General features: G+C 35.5%; 1 protein-coding gene across 2 annotated transcripts in view; it reads left to right on the top strand.

Annotated features, from left to right (window-relative positions):
* The window catches only part of LOC126838551 (ecdysone-induced protein 78C), a 55,648-nt gene that overhangs the window by 14,366 nt on the left and 23,650 nt on the right, over positions 1-17,632 (top strand). The window contains exon 1 of one of the 2 annotated variants that reach the window (XM_050573059.1): positions 4,310-5,244. The exons of the other annotated variant lie outside the window; for it this stretch is intronic. Coding sequence (XP_050429016.1) covers positions 4,866-5,244 — 379 coding nt within the window. The 5' untranslated portion in view covers positions 4,310-4,865. Of the gene's footprint in view, positions 1-4,309; positions 5,245-17,632 lie in introns of those variants that run through there. 2 annotated transcript variants of the gene reach the window in all.

The raw sequence follows: 17,632 nt of genomic DNA, 5'->3' as shown, positions 1-17,632 counted from the left end.
ATATGACGTGGTTACGGGAGCGTGAATACACAATTATATTTTGGGCTGATGGCGGACCTCACGACCGACGCCAGACTGTTTGTAAAGCTTTTGTGGTCGATCCCGACCGGCATAATCGCGGTATTGTGTGCTGACATTCGTAAGTGTACACACATGATATACCGTTTGGAAAGTCAGACGAAAAAATACCAGCGTGTCACCTAACTTCGGCGACAAGATACTTTAAAGTCTAGTATCTAGGCACGACCGAATCAATAAAATTGGATGTGGTGCATTTGCACAAACTCGGTACGGTTCATAGATATATAATAATTATACATAAAACAACTAGGTAGTCGACCCGATGAGTGTATCTGATGTTTGGCAGCCATATACTAACAGGGCAAAACGTTTTCGATTGAGCAATGACATTTTTAAGTATTCCATGAAGTATATAACAGATAAGAACATCGAAACAATGATAATGTAGTCTTAATCAATATCATTGTTTGGCAGTTATCATGTAATTCACCGCGGATTGGTTATTTTATGGCATGATCAGTAGTATGCTTTGCCCTCTTGGTGAATGGCTGCCAAACTAAATGAGCTTTAACACCGAGTCGGCTATCTAGTTGTTTTCGTATGAAAACACTAGTCAGAATATCATAACGATAAATCTAGTCGGGTCGGATGTAATGTGTTTTTCTACGAAGAATCTCACATCATGACTGGGGACGACGTTTTCTACACTACTAGTGTTTAATTAAATTGCAAATGCGCTGCCGGCCGGAACGGCAGCCGAATAATGCGTTTTACCAGGAAACCAACGTACCACTCCAAGATTTTTGAAATAACGTCCAAAAGGCAATGCGAAAATGCTCGTGGAATAGACCAACGGCAATGGCATTCAATACACATATAGTACTATGTAGGCTTTTTCTTTGAACTCAAACGGAGGGGTTAAAAGAAGCTTTTCGCAGCAACCAAACGGCAGGCAAATGTCGAGTAAAATCATTATACAATTTTACATACCACAAAGAGTTGTATTCCAATATACTGTTTCCGTGCGCACTCTGTACCATAGTATAAACAATATATATTATATTATATATAAATAAATATAAAGCAAACCGTCTATAGAATTCCATACGACCGTCGTTTGAACTTATTGCGGGTGCAGAAATATGTATAATATACACACAGGGTGTAGCTAAATTGAATGTCACAAAAAATTATCTGCAATGTATAAACTAAAGAATAACTTGTATGATTTGTATTCGATTAAAAGTAATTTTATTATCACTGAAAATGTATGAGTTATGTCACATAATTTCACAAAAACGGCGGATTCCGGTGACTCTGCTTGATTGGCTGACCAATACAAGACAGCTGGCAATTTGGTTTATTATTGAAAAAGAGTTAGCAGATCCCTTTTTTGGTAATAAAAAAATATCTATTAAGCCGAGTGTCCCTACTTGTTTCTTTCATACAGTGGTAATGGTGTAATAATAATCAATAAAATGAATAGTAGAATCACAGATTAGACAAAACCAGATGGTGTACGTCGTCATTTACTGATAACAGAAACCCTTCTCTACTTAGTGTGACCACATTCTGGAGATTAAATTATTGTATAAATAATTTTACTATAGTATGTTATCAATTTTTTTCCCTATAAAATCAGCGATGCTTAATTATTCTGAAATTAAAATTATTCATAAAGAATTTTGTTTCCTATTAGTGGTTTCTCTGTGTTGAGGAGGGTTTTGGCGTGTTTACATTTTCAGCAATCACGTTGCTTTATTAAGGAGTGCACTATTTGGTTAAATCTAATCTGTGCTACAGTTTTGATGTTATTTTCAATTCCAACGAATTTGACGTCCAACCACTTAATAACGGACGAACTCTTACAGTGTGATGGTCATTTCGGATACACCTTGTATAATATTTGTAAATAGGAGCCGATAGAACTGGTTTTGCGTTCACCCGCTGCTCGGTAGCGTTTTCCAATTGGCATTTCATACTTGCGCGTTATCGCTGCACTCGGATTATATATATATATATATATTTATATACGGCTGGACATTTTCATTGTCAGGTTATTATCTCCAACGTTCACGGCATTCTCTTTGAAATCGTTCCAGAGGCACTTCTGTACGTTTATTATACATTCCGAACGGCTTCTGCGCATTGGCGGAGATCAGGTGAGGAGGGCTTAGGGTACTTAAAAACCATAATACTTAAAATTAGTGCTTTTTCAAATACCTACATTAATTTTTTTAACGAGAGAATTGTTGAAATAAAATAAATGTAGGACTAATTTTAAGTTTAAAGGTTCTTTTAAAATACAAGCCCCTCTCCTGATCTCCGTCAATGCTTCTGCGGTTTTGCTATCAACTTTTCTCCACTCGAAACTTTCGGGCGTTTCACCTGCGGTTGTCTTTCAGAGTTTACCGAGGTGTAAACCGAGTCGGTATAGAAGGTATTCAGGATGTTATCAATGCATGCTGGGTTATCACAGTAAGTTCACCGAGGACTTGATTTGGGGTTTTCATCTTTTTCCAAGTGAAAGGAAGAGCTGAATTATAAATCAAAACCGTACAAACAGTCCCACTGGTTCGCAGAAGCAACTTTTTTTATCCTCAAAAGAGGAATCTTTCGTTTTATACGACACGCAACTTATTCGAAATTATGGTCCGGAAGCATTTATATAGAACACCTACTCCCTTAAAAAGAAATCCACAAGTCTGACTAAATTGACTATTATCTTAAATACGAGCATAAATTTATTTAAAGTTTCGATATAATAGGTCAAGTTATTTGATATGATAATATGATAATTTATCTTTTGCATTTTAAATGCTGGTTTTATTAGTAAATAATTTTCATTACATGTCAACGGTAAGATTATAGTGACGTTGCCAATGATAACGTTTTAACACATTATGCTAAAAAAAAAATATATATATATATATATTATTATTATTTTGTACCCGTTTTAAACGATCTAATTTTAAATTGCATTAAAATTGTTGATATCAAAGGTTATTGTTCGATAATCGAATAAATTACAATTTTATTGAATTATGATTTGATTAAAAAACTAGTACAATTAAAATTGTGTACGTCAATGTTTCTACAGACATTTTCAAAACATTTTAGGCTCAACGCGCACAAACATGATGCTCAGGGACTTAAACATGGTTTCTAATGATAGAAATATCAAAAAACAACAATTAATGCTCCTTCTCAAGGAGATAACCGTTTTATTTATTTGGCTACACATTATAATGTAAAATTTCCGTGCGATTCTCTATTCGTTAGTTGGGTACCAAAGAGGAGGGTGAACATCGGAGTAGCTCCAATCTTAAGCCAAGTATTGTTTTTTTATAAAACTAAATGAAAAAATATATACTTCATTAAAAAGAATTACTCGGCACACTTGTTCACTTGTTAAGGTACCTATAATTTGAGATTTCAAAATTTGTTCCTCCTCTCTCACATTCGGACGACCACTATTGTTGTACGTCATTATTTCTTAAAATTGGCTATAGTTACAATTTATTCTATTATGAAAAAAAAATAGAAAAAGGATTTTAACTTATATCTTACATAAGTTGTAAGGTGTCTCCCATTTTGGCAATGCAGGTTTTACTTAGTTTTGATCATGTCGACTAAATTCCTAGATTAATTTCTTCGAGCTTTTAGGTGTAAACTTTAAACCTATACAATTTGTCCTATGAGTTACATATGCCATTTTGTTGGTTGAATGGTCTGATTTCAATTTTTTTTTGGGGGGGGGGGGTTGAAGAGTAAATACTTCCTATAGGACTCATTGAACTTACAGATGAATTTCATAATTTAATGAAACGGAAAAAGAAGCCAGTTCTTCTTTTAGAACATTTATAAGTTTGAACTTGTAATTTGAACCAGTTCCAAGGTTTGTAACTGAATCAGTTCCCATTAAAAAGGAACTTTGGCAAAACGATAGCGACCGGCGTCCATCTGGTGGCTGGCGCAAAATAATAGAAACAAATTGGTGTCCATCACGCGACACTCATCGCCACTGGCGGCCGGCAGTAAGTATGAATCCTGTGTGGGCCCGCCGGACGACGGCGGCAACCGCAGTCGCTGCGGCTGCGGCGGCATCACGCCGCGGCACTCCCACTAAACCGATGCCGGTACCGGTGCCGCCGCGACGACGGCTACGACGTCGAGTGCGTACAACACAGTACTACCATCGCCACCATCATCATCATCGCCGCCGCCGCCACCGCACCACCACCGCCGCCGCTGCCGCCACTGCCACTTCATCTTACAACCTGCGGCCGCGGTCACTGAACTATCAACAGTACACTCACACACAACCATAATATACGCTTACACGGGCCGGCCATAGTACATAGCGTAGTAGTAGTTTACCTGCCGTCTTCCACGTACCAAGACACGGCAGCGGGTTTGCGGTGTCTCGAGTGCGGGATTAACACGTGTGTAGTTATTGTGTAACACAGTCCTAACGCGCGATAAAGGCCGATCGCCGAATTGGATTTTGATAATATTTTGTTTCCTTTTTTTCCCCTATCCGTCAACAGGGCAACGGTGTGTGTTCGGAGTGTGTTTTTGTTTTTTGCTCGTAGTTTCCATAAAAATAATATTTTAGTATGCGACCTGTCGGTGTTGCCGCGAGTCCGTCCACGAGATAAGCGTGCAACAGCCATGTGCGGTCACCACCATGTTCCGCTGCAGTGCCGTGACCTGACCGACCCGCAGGGACCGCCGTCGCAGCCGCCGTCGTTGTCGTGCTCATCGCCACCGCCACCGCCACCGCAGCCGACTCCGTCGCGAGTCTCGCTGTGAAAAGCCACCCTTATCGCGGTCCGAACGCCATGGACGTGTTCAACCAGTCGTTGAGCACGGGCCTGGGCGGAGCGCCTCCGCCCGACAAGCTGACGGCCGACGTATCGTTCGGCGCCGGCACCACGGAAGAGTTCAACCTGAGCTTTTTCGACGACACCACCACAGACACCGCGGGTTCTGAGAGCCACGACCCGTCGTCGTCGCAGCCGTTCGGCGACGACCCCGGTTCTGTCGAATCGGCCGTATCGTCGCCGCACGCAGCTTTCCAGGACGTCTGCGTCCAGTCGCCCAGCAGCTCGACGTACCACCGGCCGCCGGCACCGACCGCCGCGCCCGTATACGTAGCGACGCCACGCGCGCCCACCGCCAGCAACGCTACGCCGTCGTCCTCGACGGCCGCCGTCCAAGGTACATACCCAACCTTTTTCCATTCGCTTTAATTAAACTGAAAATTTACTCGGATTTCTCGAGCACCGCGAGTTCGAGCTATAGAGAACCTACCCTGACCCTCGACCAGTATTGATGCCCAATTTTGCGCAAAAGACTGGCGCAATTGCGAAGAAGATGCGACACGTGAAAAATATGTGCACAGTTGGACGAGGCGGACAGAGGCAACTGACTGGCTTGAGTTCTGCATCAGTTCTGGATAAAGAAATAAAACCAACATACCCGAAATGGAAATGTGGGGGTTTGATGGAATGAGAAATGTATACATTTAAATGAGTTGGGTAGAGCATTTGGTAAAGCTGAAGAAAACGTGGGTATATTATGTAGATAGAGGATAAGATAGATTTAGACTTAGTATAGATTAGACGGACGGGATAAGTCGAGGAAGTTGGAAAAAAATTAATTTATTGACCAAAAGGGTACAAGTGACCAATTTTTATTAAAATTAGTTTTACATTAGTACTTGGTGTACAATTTTCTTTAAATTTTTAAATACGATATTGGGAAAAAAAACTAACGAACCTCGTGAATTGAAACACATTAGCAGTATAGTATATATTAAAAATTGCAATAATTGTTTAACAGTTAACGAATTTCTCGTGATTGATACTAGCGCCGTTTGAACACTCTGGTAGTACTATATTTTACCCGGCGTCTTCGAGGGATCTTGGTTTTATCCATAGATATTTTCTAATCAATACGGTTTTTCCGTTTCAGAAATATCCTAAGCTAACCGACTCGCTATCGGATGTCGTTTTTATTATTGTATAACCGCGCGTAAGCCGCTCGGTGAAAGTACAAACGAAATAAGTAATCACAACACATTTTACAACCGGTACAGCATATAGTATAATAATATTATAATTATAGTTACCAGGTGCATTTATGTATATATATATATATATATAGGAAGTGATTGCGCAAGTCGTACGTTATAATATCAATTAATGCAAACGAAAAGTTTTTTTTACATTGAAAACAAACATCACACACCAGCTTACAAAAGTCATCGCTTGAAAGTGTGTAGAATAATAATTAATACCCACAACGTGTATACATATTATTACATCTGGTACGTTCTGGTCGCACTCAACATATTATTATTTTATCTTTTGGCGATGATTTACATAAAGCCGATCGCATCATACCAATATAATATCCCATTTGGAGGTAATCGCGATACCAAACCGATAAAAAAAAAAAAAAAAAAAAAACATGTAAAATCATTGAACATTCCTGTGGTTCGAGTGGATAGCAGTGCACACTATAAGTCAACGGACGAGCTAACCTTACCTAACCTAACCTGTACAGGAATTATTTTACAATCAAATATAAAGGTATTGAGAAACATGTCACAAAAATGTCCAAATCGGCGAAAAATTAAAAACATATATCCATAGATACAAGTATTTAACCCGACCACAACAAATTCGACCCTCCTTCAAGTGCTATAATTTGTTTTACCAACTTCAGTTGCTGCACCGTTAATGGGTTAAAAGTTACCAAAGGCATTAAGACGGATTGCTTTGTAACGGCTATAGTTTTGGTCTAACGGGTTTATTGAGAAAAACGTGACTTGGAAACATGTTCAGCTGCCTAAGTTTAACGGTACTCGTTGATGTTAAATTGTAGCAATCAAATAGCCAAATATAACTGTTTGAAAATGATTCGTATAATATATACCCAAAATAAACATGTATTAAGTGCACTGTTTTTACTCGTTTTGAATGTGATTTCGTTGTTAAACGATTCGTTTTGCTCGTGTCGCATATCATCATTTTTTTTTAATGAATAATTGATTCATTGACATTCCTCTCGCCTGTGCTGCTTTATCGGCACAACGATTAGAGAACATTATTTCGGCGCGTTAATGTTTTAACAACAATGTAATAGATGTAATTACATGTACGGTTGGTATACTAAAACTGTACTCGGATACAAAAAAAAAGTTTAAAAATATTGCTCCTCAAAAAAAAAAAAAACCTAAAATATTATGTAGATTATACTCGGTGTTTTTTTATTATATTCATTGCATTGCCATTTCTGAGATGAAAAAAGTAAATTGAAAAGTATCCCATTCGCCATTCTTCATTTTCATAATGAATGCATTTCAAAACTTGTTTAAAAAATCATGTTTAATATTTACTCTTGTGCTATATTGAAGCTATTGAAATAATATGATTACAAACAGAGTAGCTGTATAGGTAAACCATATAAATTGATTTATTGTAACAATATACCTTCATTGTAGATGTAGGCAGGTAGATTAAAGACAGGCCCAAAGGTGACCACCGACTAACCGGTGTACGTTGAAGCCACTAAAATTTTGACTCCGAATATGATTGAAAAAATAATTAATTCTCGTTTCTAAACGGAAAATCGTTTTTTTTTTTTTTTTCGGAATCCATTCATTTGCGTACTTATTCTGGCATAAAACCAATGCTTTACCATTCCTCGTTGTTAGCAAATTTATGTAATACATTCATGATTGGATTCCTCTAAAAAAGAAATGAAATTCAATGAATGCATTTCAATGCTTGCTTAAAAAATGAGTACTTTTTAGGTGAAAATAAAATAAAAAAAACCGCGCATTGGTTGCTATTTATATTCCATTAGGTATTTTCCAATGGTATACATAGCATCGCAGTTGACTGTTATTACAAATTGCCGTTATTCGTGACGACGATTATTTATTTATCGAGACAGCTGCTGTCTCTGCGCTTGTCCTCCTCCTCCTCTTTTTCCACTTTTTCAGCCATTGCCGTTTGTCAAAAAAACGGTTAGGTAAAAAAAAAAATAAACTCTTGCTGCCACACCTCTTTGCTTTACACCACCGCGTTTTTCCGGTTTCAAGTCACAGTGTTTTCATTGAAACAATTGCAATAAATTGTTTTAAACTTCAATTTTTAGTCGTTGGTCGAATTCAATAACATCCGACTAATTGATTAAAGGCTATACTCACTCTGGTTTAGTATTTGCGTTTATAGTTTAATTAATTTCGCTCGTCTGTACTTTAAAATTAAACTGGCGATAACACGGCGCCAATTGTTGTAACTCAATCTGGTCAAGTTAATACCAACCTTGCCGGACGGCTATCACGACTTAACTTTAAATGCAAAAAAAAAAATTAAATACAAATCTAGATAGGTAGGTAATTCGTTTATAATTTGCGACCGGCATAGAATAAAGTGATTTTTTTTTTTTAAAAAAAACGGTGTAGAAACGTTTCCTCGCGCGTTAAAATATCCGTTCATTGTATTTAAAAAAAAAAATTTTGAAAGAAAAAAAACACTTGTTATTTTGGTCTGTAAGGGGGGGGGGAGAGATAGGATGTTCTTAATCGTACAAAAGTGAGTTCACCGACCCTAAATTTCTTGTACAGCCTCAATGCGAGCGAATGACATGCATGACGCGTTATCTGCCTTTTTAAAATGTCGAAAACATTAATTATTAAATAATACATCGTTTATCAGCAATGGACGTTGATTAACAAATAAAAAACCTAAGATTATCCATCGACTATATAAGACGTTCGTGTGCTCGGTACATAATTATTGTTATTGGCACCTAATAATATTTTTAATTGTATTTACAATGTCAATGTTACACTATTCACACGTTTATGATGTGGACGATTTTTTTATTTTACAATCGGTCAGTTTTATATGCCCGTGTATTTATATGCGGTTTCGATTTCATTCGAAGATAGAAATTCCACAATAGTACAGACTTTACACACTTTTCTGATGGTCGTCTGCCTAGTATATACATTGTAAATGGAGTAACTTTAACAACGGCGAAATTGTAACTCATTAAGATTGTCAACTTACAGATGGGAAAAAGTTAAGTGAAACTTTCAAAGTTACATAATTTTTTTTTTAAATACTGGTTGCCTTGGTTAGAAAAAAAAATACAGGCACATTTACAATGTATTCGATGTTAACTTAATAAAAAAATCAAGTATGGAAAACAAAATTAATTCTACTACAACTATTACAAATGTTATGAGCTCTTTGACTCCACGTTACTTAAGTTACATTTTTTTTCTTCAATAACGCTACTGCTTACGATAGAGGAAAATTAAATAATATAATATAATATATTTGAGTAATAGTGTTTTTATTTAAGCTTGACGATTAAGTTTTTTTTATTACATTACTATTTTTTATTTTAAAATTTGCCATGTTTTTATTAACAAATAACGTTTTATAATAACATTAACGTCATGTTACATACTGCGTTACTATTTTTGTCGCTTTTTTTCTGTGTATAACTTTGTAACGAATTTGCTAAATTATTTCACACTAGTAGATATAATACATTATCATATTATTATCTTTGGTTATTTGTCGGTGATCAATTAACGTAAGACATAAATGTACTCTGAAAGCAATAGCAATTTTATAGTTTTTCATTTTTAAAGCGTTTTTCAATTAGGTAGGTATGTTATTGTACAATATTATAAAGTTACCAAATATTTACATTTTCCAGAGTTCTATTAAATTTTTTAAAACTCGAGTGGTCGTGTCTATACTTTATTAAATTTCTAGATTAAGAATAATCAACGGAAAATGTCGACTGTTCGATAACCTGTTTTGGGTAATTTTTTTTAAAAGTTACTACATCTCCCCGATCTCCCGTCCTACATTTTGCGTAAGTATCCAAAACTGGTTATCGACCAGTCAAAATATTGTCAATTTAAAAATATGTTCAACAAATATATTAGTCACCATTTGAGTTGATCGAAAATCGACGGAGCTCTGGCAAAATATATATTTTAGTTATTTTATAATATTGTTAAACAAAAACAAAAAAGTTTCCAAAAAGAACTACTACAACATTTTATTTTATTAAAAGAAAAGAAAAAATAGTGTCTTGATCTAAACGAATCACTCTGTACGTGGAGGATTTGTTTTTGAAAAAATTGTTTTTTTCAACTGCGTTACACGGGATTTGCATACGCTTGCGTTGTCGGCACAGGTGTGGTGCCTAACCCATACACACACACGGTGGTGCGCGAATTGGTCGGTAGGTGTGTTGTTTCGGCGTCCGCGGGATTCGCACGCCGCGGCTGTTGGCATCGGCCGCCGGTCGAAGATCGGTCACCGCTTGCGCTGTTGACGTTGAAGATCATTCACTCTTCGCTCGAGTACCGTTACCGTGACTAACGCGCAATAGTACCTGTACAATAACACACACCACCGTCGGTACACGATGTGCCTGTATAGGTGTATCTGTGCCTCGTGTGCGGCGGGCACGCACCCATGTATCCGTCGGCATTGGTTACCAAAATCGCTTTGGGCCAGCGCCAACGTAATATTATTATGCATAATAGGTAGGTGCATTGGACGTTCAATTCTTCGTCCAATAATTAAAAAAAAAAAAAAAACACTGGCGATTTTTTTATTTCTCCGTCTTAATAATATTGTTAATCCCGTTGGCCTTCCGGCACAAAAGTAAACCGCGAGCAGTTCGCAATAATTGCTCACAGGGTGTACCAGAAACGAATGCGTTACACTCTACGGGGTGGTGGGTACTAGTTTCGGATAACCGCCTTTGAAGTTATTTAAGTTTCAAGTTTAGAGCAGGAGGAAAGGAGTTTAGTGTAGTATTATTTTTATCTGCGCGCACTTAACTTTTAAACTCTTTTTTAACTTTAAAAACAATTGTTCAAAACTGGTTATCAACCAGTAGTCGACACGTTTAGTAAAATATTCATAATTTAAAAAGTTAATAAAATGTGTACGTTACCGTTTAAGTTTCAAAAGTCGATATAAAAATAATTAGCTTGGCAGGGGGTTAAAAACATAAAATTGTTCGAGATATTGAGATCACGTTGTTTAGATATTGAGTGGCTCGCGATAAAAAAAATTACCTTGCATACACAGGAGCCCTAAGAATAGGGTTTTTTTTTATGTCGAAAACTCGATTGATATTTTACAAACATCCCCGGAAAACCCCCATAAAAACCTGAATTTTTAACATAAAAAAATCTATCCGTAGTAACGCCTCGTAGAGTGCGACATTAAATTCTGATACACCCTGTACATACATAATATATAAACAAAAACTATGAAATCATCTGATAATATAGTAGGTTATCATTTAAATCTTATGATTGATAAGGTAACGGTAATAAGAGTTTGTACGGTAATATTGTAAAAAAAAATATCTTTTATAATAATTTATACTGTTTTACTAATTCATGCGGTTACACTGATATCTTTGCGAATCCTTAATCAGTGTTTTTAAAAATTGAATTGAGTTGACATTTTATGTTGGAAAACTTTAATAGTTTTAATTAATTCGAAAAAACCGTTTTGTGTCAAACACATAAAATATACCATCACATCGCCAGCAGTATACTTTGGACAGTCAAATCAGGAACAAATAATAAAAACCAGTTTCTATTGGATTATCAGATAATTAAATATTTAAATATTTTTTCCTTTTGAGTTTATTGGAAACGCGAGTTCTTACTTTTTATGTTGTTCATACTATCCGATAACCTTTGATTTATAGTTCAGGTTCAGAACCTCTCGTTGTTTTTGTTTTGAATTAATTTCGTTTAAGAAAATTTAATTGAAAAAAAAATATAAGGCAACATTATGGACCGCTACTGGTTGTAACAATATTATATAATATTTAATTAAACCGACGATCAAACCATTTCATTAAATAACCTATAGAGATTTGAGCGAATGTATTTCACTGTTTTTTTTTAATATTACAACGGGTATTCATTCAAGTTTAATTTCAAAAAAAAAAAATAATAATAATAAACTCTCCGGTATGTTTGTCTTCACGCCTCGACGGCTCCCAGGTAATAAATTGCACTTTATAGCGCACACCTGCAAATTAGGAAACTCGGCGAAGCGGTTGTAAATTCCATTTTTTTTTTTTTTTTTGAAGTTATTATATTTTTTAAATATGTAGATGTGTTCATTTTGTAAATTACCCAACCGGCGTCAAGCGTCGGAACAACACCTTGTCGAAAAGAGTTTTTTTCAAAATCAAAATTGTATTCCAAGTACACCGGTAGATTGTTTCACTAGCCGTTTCGATAGTCTGACAAGATACTACTATGATGCTATTAAATAATGGATTTGGATGGGAAGATAAAACGCACTCGAGGAGAGCCGAATGAAGGCTGTAAGGTTAAGCGTGAAGTGTCTTTTACAAAAATGGTCACAGAAAGACAAAATGTATACTTACACGTACAACTATGTACAGGGAAATGTATCATGAAACGTTGTTTAAAAATCATAAGACAGCTGTTAAGTGTGTATTTTCGAAGGTAGAAGAGATCAAAAATTATTGTTAAACTATTCACTTGCACTGAAAAACGGAGTTACTTGTATGTTGTACACAACCAAACCAAGTCGTTAAATGATACATAATTATTTATGTACCACATCTTTAATAATAACAATATTAATGGAATTACACTTTTATGTCTCTTGTGGAATTTTTCTTTGGGCAATGTCTTACAATTTTTGTTTAATATAAGCAAGTATACACTACATAACAAAGATCAGGAATGGATTTTTTTTAAAAAAACAATTGCTTACCTAACGGCTTAAAGTTTTCACTTTAATCAGAACGGCCGGCGTGAGTTTGTAAAGTCGTGCATTATCTAAGTTTTTTTTAATTCGAAATAGCTTTTTGGCGTCTGAGAAAGCGATTCTTCGCGTTAATCAAAACATTTTGTTATCAAGGAGACATTTTTTTCAGGAGACATTTTTCCTCCACCGTTTCAAGAAAAATGAAATACATAAATCTTTTGCTGTTCTTATGTTGTGTAACGAACACAACAACAGCTGTTGTGGACTGGCTTTTGATTTTCTCAACGTTTCAAAGCCAATCTAGATATCAACTAGTTATATAACTCGTGTGGATTTTAATTTTAATGCGTTCTAAATGGTATCAGTATTAGGCTGCTGGCAAATTGCACTTAACAGCTCGACTGTAATACTATACTTAACACACACGTAATGTATGCATGGATTTCCTACACGACTTGGTCTAGGCAAGTGCATGCCTCTGAGTGTACACAAACCAGACAACTGCCATATAGTTGTATGAAAATTCCCACACCGCAAGCCATAAAATTATTATGCGAGTCTCCAGCAGCGCGTGATGACTGCATACCTTAGTATAGCAGATACACAGCATCGCTTCGGTACTATTTCCTATGTTGCTGTTGCTGTTGTTATTATTATTATTATTATCATGACTATACCTTAACTGCAAGCCGGTTACGAACGCCTTAACCGCCGCTTCGTGTCGATCATTAATCGTTGGCGGGACAGGATTTTTTTTCGCTATTAGAATAGGTAATACTAGCATCGTTGCTAGAGCGGTGGTTTGATATAAAAACAGATCTGATGTTTGGCCAACATGTTAAATTCAACAGTACTTACGCGCTTACTTGTATCCAAACCAGTCTATAGGTATGTAAATGTACAGTTTAAGTTTCTGACAACATGTAGGTGGGTGTCTTTTACAAGATGCAAAGCGATTGAAAGAAATGAACGAACACGATACGATGCATATTTTCTAACATTCTGTCCATACTGTATATTTTGCTTGTTGGCCGAAAACCATGTCTTGCGTAGGTGCAATCTAACTTATTTATTAGACGCATGTTAACCGATAAACAATACATCACAAGAAAATACTAATTTTCTCAAACAAAAACATTGGTCGATGCTCTAAACAAAATCCTTAACGTGCAATAAATTATTTAAATTCACTTAAGATGCAACTGATATTATTTAGGTAATTTTAAAAAAAATTATAATAAATGTTCTTTTGATTTAATAACGAACAGCGTAAGAAAAGATTACTTGGCTGATAATCTGATATCTGTGAAACGATTAGGTGTAATACCGAAATGACCAATTGTTAACAAATTATGAACTTGCAGAACTTGCTTTGCTTTAAAACAAAGTTCACCTAAGGCTGCAAATAGTTTTTTCCCCCCTATAACCGCGTTGACAAACGTCGTCGGCCCAGACGGCGTTTATTTCTTGGGTCGACATAAAAAAAACGCTTTTAAAAAATTCATAACTCAAATCGATTCGTTGTATTAATTATGCAAAAACCAAAAAGAAAAAAAAGAACTTTTTCTCATACCGAGGTGAGCTTGGTAAAAAAATTAAAATAAAACGTCTCTTTATTCCTGTTTTACAATATAATATAATATTAATCACTATATACGGGGTGATTGGTTTACTTTGACTCAGTCAATAATCTTAGACTTTTTTAGATTATTCTTTTTCATACATGCTAATTGTAGTGATTAGTTAGCCCATTTTTTCAACAATAAAATCCCAACGAACTTAACATTTTTAAACGGTAATGTTATATTATTATACATTATTAACTTTGTAAATCAAGACTTATTTGCTGAACATTTTTCCTGGTTCGAATAATTACTTAGATTTATAAGTAATTATCGAAAACTAGTTTTTGACCACTAGACATTTTTAACATTTATTCTCAACTAAAATAATTTATTAACTATATACGTTATCTAAAGCTTAAGTTCATAAAAGTTGGACACATAAGTGACGAGGTTATATTTTATATATAAAAATATGGCAAACTATAAACTACAAAAGTATAAAAAAGAAAAAATGTTATATTCTTTTAAGTTTGGGATTCTAAATCCTCCCCTCCCCTGATCTCCACCAATTATAAGTGTTATTCAATGATAACACATGTAGTGTCGCCACAATTGTTTACTAATTTTCGTATAAAAATGTTTTTACTTCTAAAGTGGTCGCACTGAAAATCGAGATAAGTAAAACACTATGAAGTAAGTGTAAAGCCGAGTTGCAGCGTGACCGGAATGCGGAATTTAACTAATTTTGGTTTCTCTACTGCACTTATCGGATTTATACAAATATCACGTTACCAAATGAAATTCCAATTTGTCTATTGATCTGTACAATTATCAAGGGGTATATTGTCTAGTGTTTTCACAACTTAAAGTTGTCTTTACATTTATTTAGAACCGAGAACGGTCTCGCTGTCGACCGTTGCCTTCCGTCGATTGCTTCGTTTCCAAGTACGTGTACATTATATTATGATGTTTATATTTTTACCCTATGGTTCACGTGGACATTAATAATATGTATTACTGGCGATAGATATACATATATATACCTCCACCTGTGTGTACATTAGGATGTTGTTGCTGGAACATGTTACGAACAGGAAGGACCGAGCAAAACGGACGGATAAAAAAAAAAGAAAAAAAAGAGTCGTACCTGCATCGCAGTCGGGGTAAGTGTGTGTGTGTGTGTGTGTATGAGGGGGAGGGGGGGGGCAAGGGGAGGGGAGCAAGGGCGAGGGGAGGCGATTAATTATTTATTGTCGGAACTGGTTTATGTTTTGAGTTTTGGTATGAACCACGTTCGAGACCGACCGTTCGGCCGGTGTATAGGTACACACACACACGGCACACAGCACGGATGAGGCTGAGTTGGCAAACTGGTTATACCGCGCGCTCGCGTCGACCGACCACCATACACACACACACATGGTCGTTTGCTGTCTTTAAGTATATTATATGTGTGTGTGTGTGTCGACCAAGACACATACACACACAACAGGTTATTGAACCGGCCGCGGTGACGGAATCCTTTTGCTGCTCTTCCCGCTTCCCCGACCCGAAGTCGAAAAAAAAAAATAATAAAAACAATATACAAATACAATTTATTATTATTAACACCTCCCGCGCATTGTTGTGTCGCGTGTACCCGAGGATGACATTAACAAGTTAGAAAGTTAAAGTTTAAAGTTGTTTTTCTTGAACATTTTTCTAAACTCACCGAGTTACTCTTCCGACGACAACGTTACACTAAAGAGTTTTTTTTTTTTTTGCTATCACAAATCGTTTTGTAACCATTATAATACGATAAATATTTGAAAATTGAATTTTTCACTTGGATGAAAATTCGCATTTACCGATGTAAGAATTTTGGGTTTTTTTATTAACGTTTTCATTAACGAATTACAAATTGAAAAGTTACTTTTTCCAAAAATGTTTAACTCGTTACTTGTAATCCTAAATTAACGAATTAACGAGTTACTTTTTACCGTCAGCTTCAATATAATGTTAACTCGGCGAGTTAGTTTTGAAAAACTACAAGAAAATCACTCTGAAAAGCAGATTGCTTTTCTATGCAGATTTTAATATAATCTATGCAACGCAAAGTTCATTGAACCTTTTTTTAATTAATTTTCAATTGAAAACTTAACTCGAATTATTCTTAAAGTGTTGTTGTTTTCGATTACAACAATATCATCGTTGAGTAAGTAATTTACATAGGTATTAGGTTTTTAAACGACTTTATATCCATTTTAGGAGTTAAGGGTTATAGTTAAATCACACATTCAATACCTTTCGGTTGAATACCTTTTATACTCTGGATTCCAACTCGGGCACGTGTCGGTCTTTAACGCCACTCTGACATTTAATTATTTTTTATTATTTCGTTTTATTCCCAACGAAGATTCGAGAAACGTGTACGGTTTCGGTTATGTAAACACTGCACCATACCGCGGCGCGGTGTATACAAAGACATATTATGTTAATGTAATATTATCATAATATATTGTTACTGGGAGTCGGACATCCGAATCGGTTGGGCCCGGTATATACCGTGATAAAAGGCTTATGTAAAAAAATCATTACTTACTAGAGAATTCGTGGTCGCTCCATGAACAAACCCTCTTTACTGTTTACAGACTTATATTAAAGAAATCTGTGCGATTAATTGTATCGAATCGACTAACAGCCAGTAGATTAAGAATTTAATTAAGACTTGACCAATGCGGTATTTGCTATTGTATTTGTGTACTTTCAACATTATATTATAGCTATTATAGCTAGAAGGTAAAATGTAACGTGCAAGTTACCGAGTTATGGTCTTTTGTAACTTTTGTGTTACTTTTTCCTAATTTGTAACGTGTAACATAATAGTTACAATTAATAACCTCCACCTGCTCTCAATATTAACTCAACCAGTTACCACAAAATCAGTAACGAGTTATACTTATTACTTTATTAAATTAAAATTTAGTGAAAAATGTAATTTAAATGTAGGAGTATGTCAACAAGTAACATGTGTTGTTTAGAGTTCAGCCATAATATATAAATATATAATATAAAATTATACGTTTACAAAGACTCTTTTTTTTTATAATTTTAAATTTAAATTTGACGGCACCTAACCTAACCTAATCTTTCTGGATTGGCACTTAAATATTGTAGAGTTATCATATTATATGTTCTACAGAGTTCACTCTATTCGGTCGAATGTCTGGCATCACAATG

This window comes from Adelges cooleyi, unplaced genomic scaffold (assembly GCF_023614345.1).
Source record: "Adelges cooleyi isolate 19-005CV unplaced genomic scaffold, UGA_ACOO_1.1 ACOO_flye_CR_arks_rails_tigmint_CR_PRNA_108, whole genome shotgun sequence".
Taxonomy (NCBI): Eukaryota; Metazoa; Arthropoda; class Insecta; order Hemiptera; family Adelgidae; genus Adelges; species Adelges cooleyi.
The sequence above is the reverse complement of the archived record's forward strand: the minus strand, read 5'-3'. Positions and strand labels throughout refer to the sequence as shown.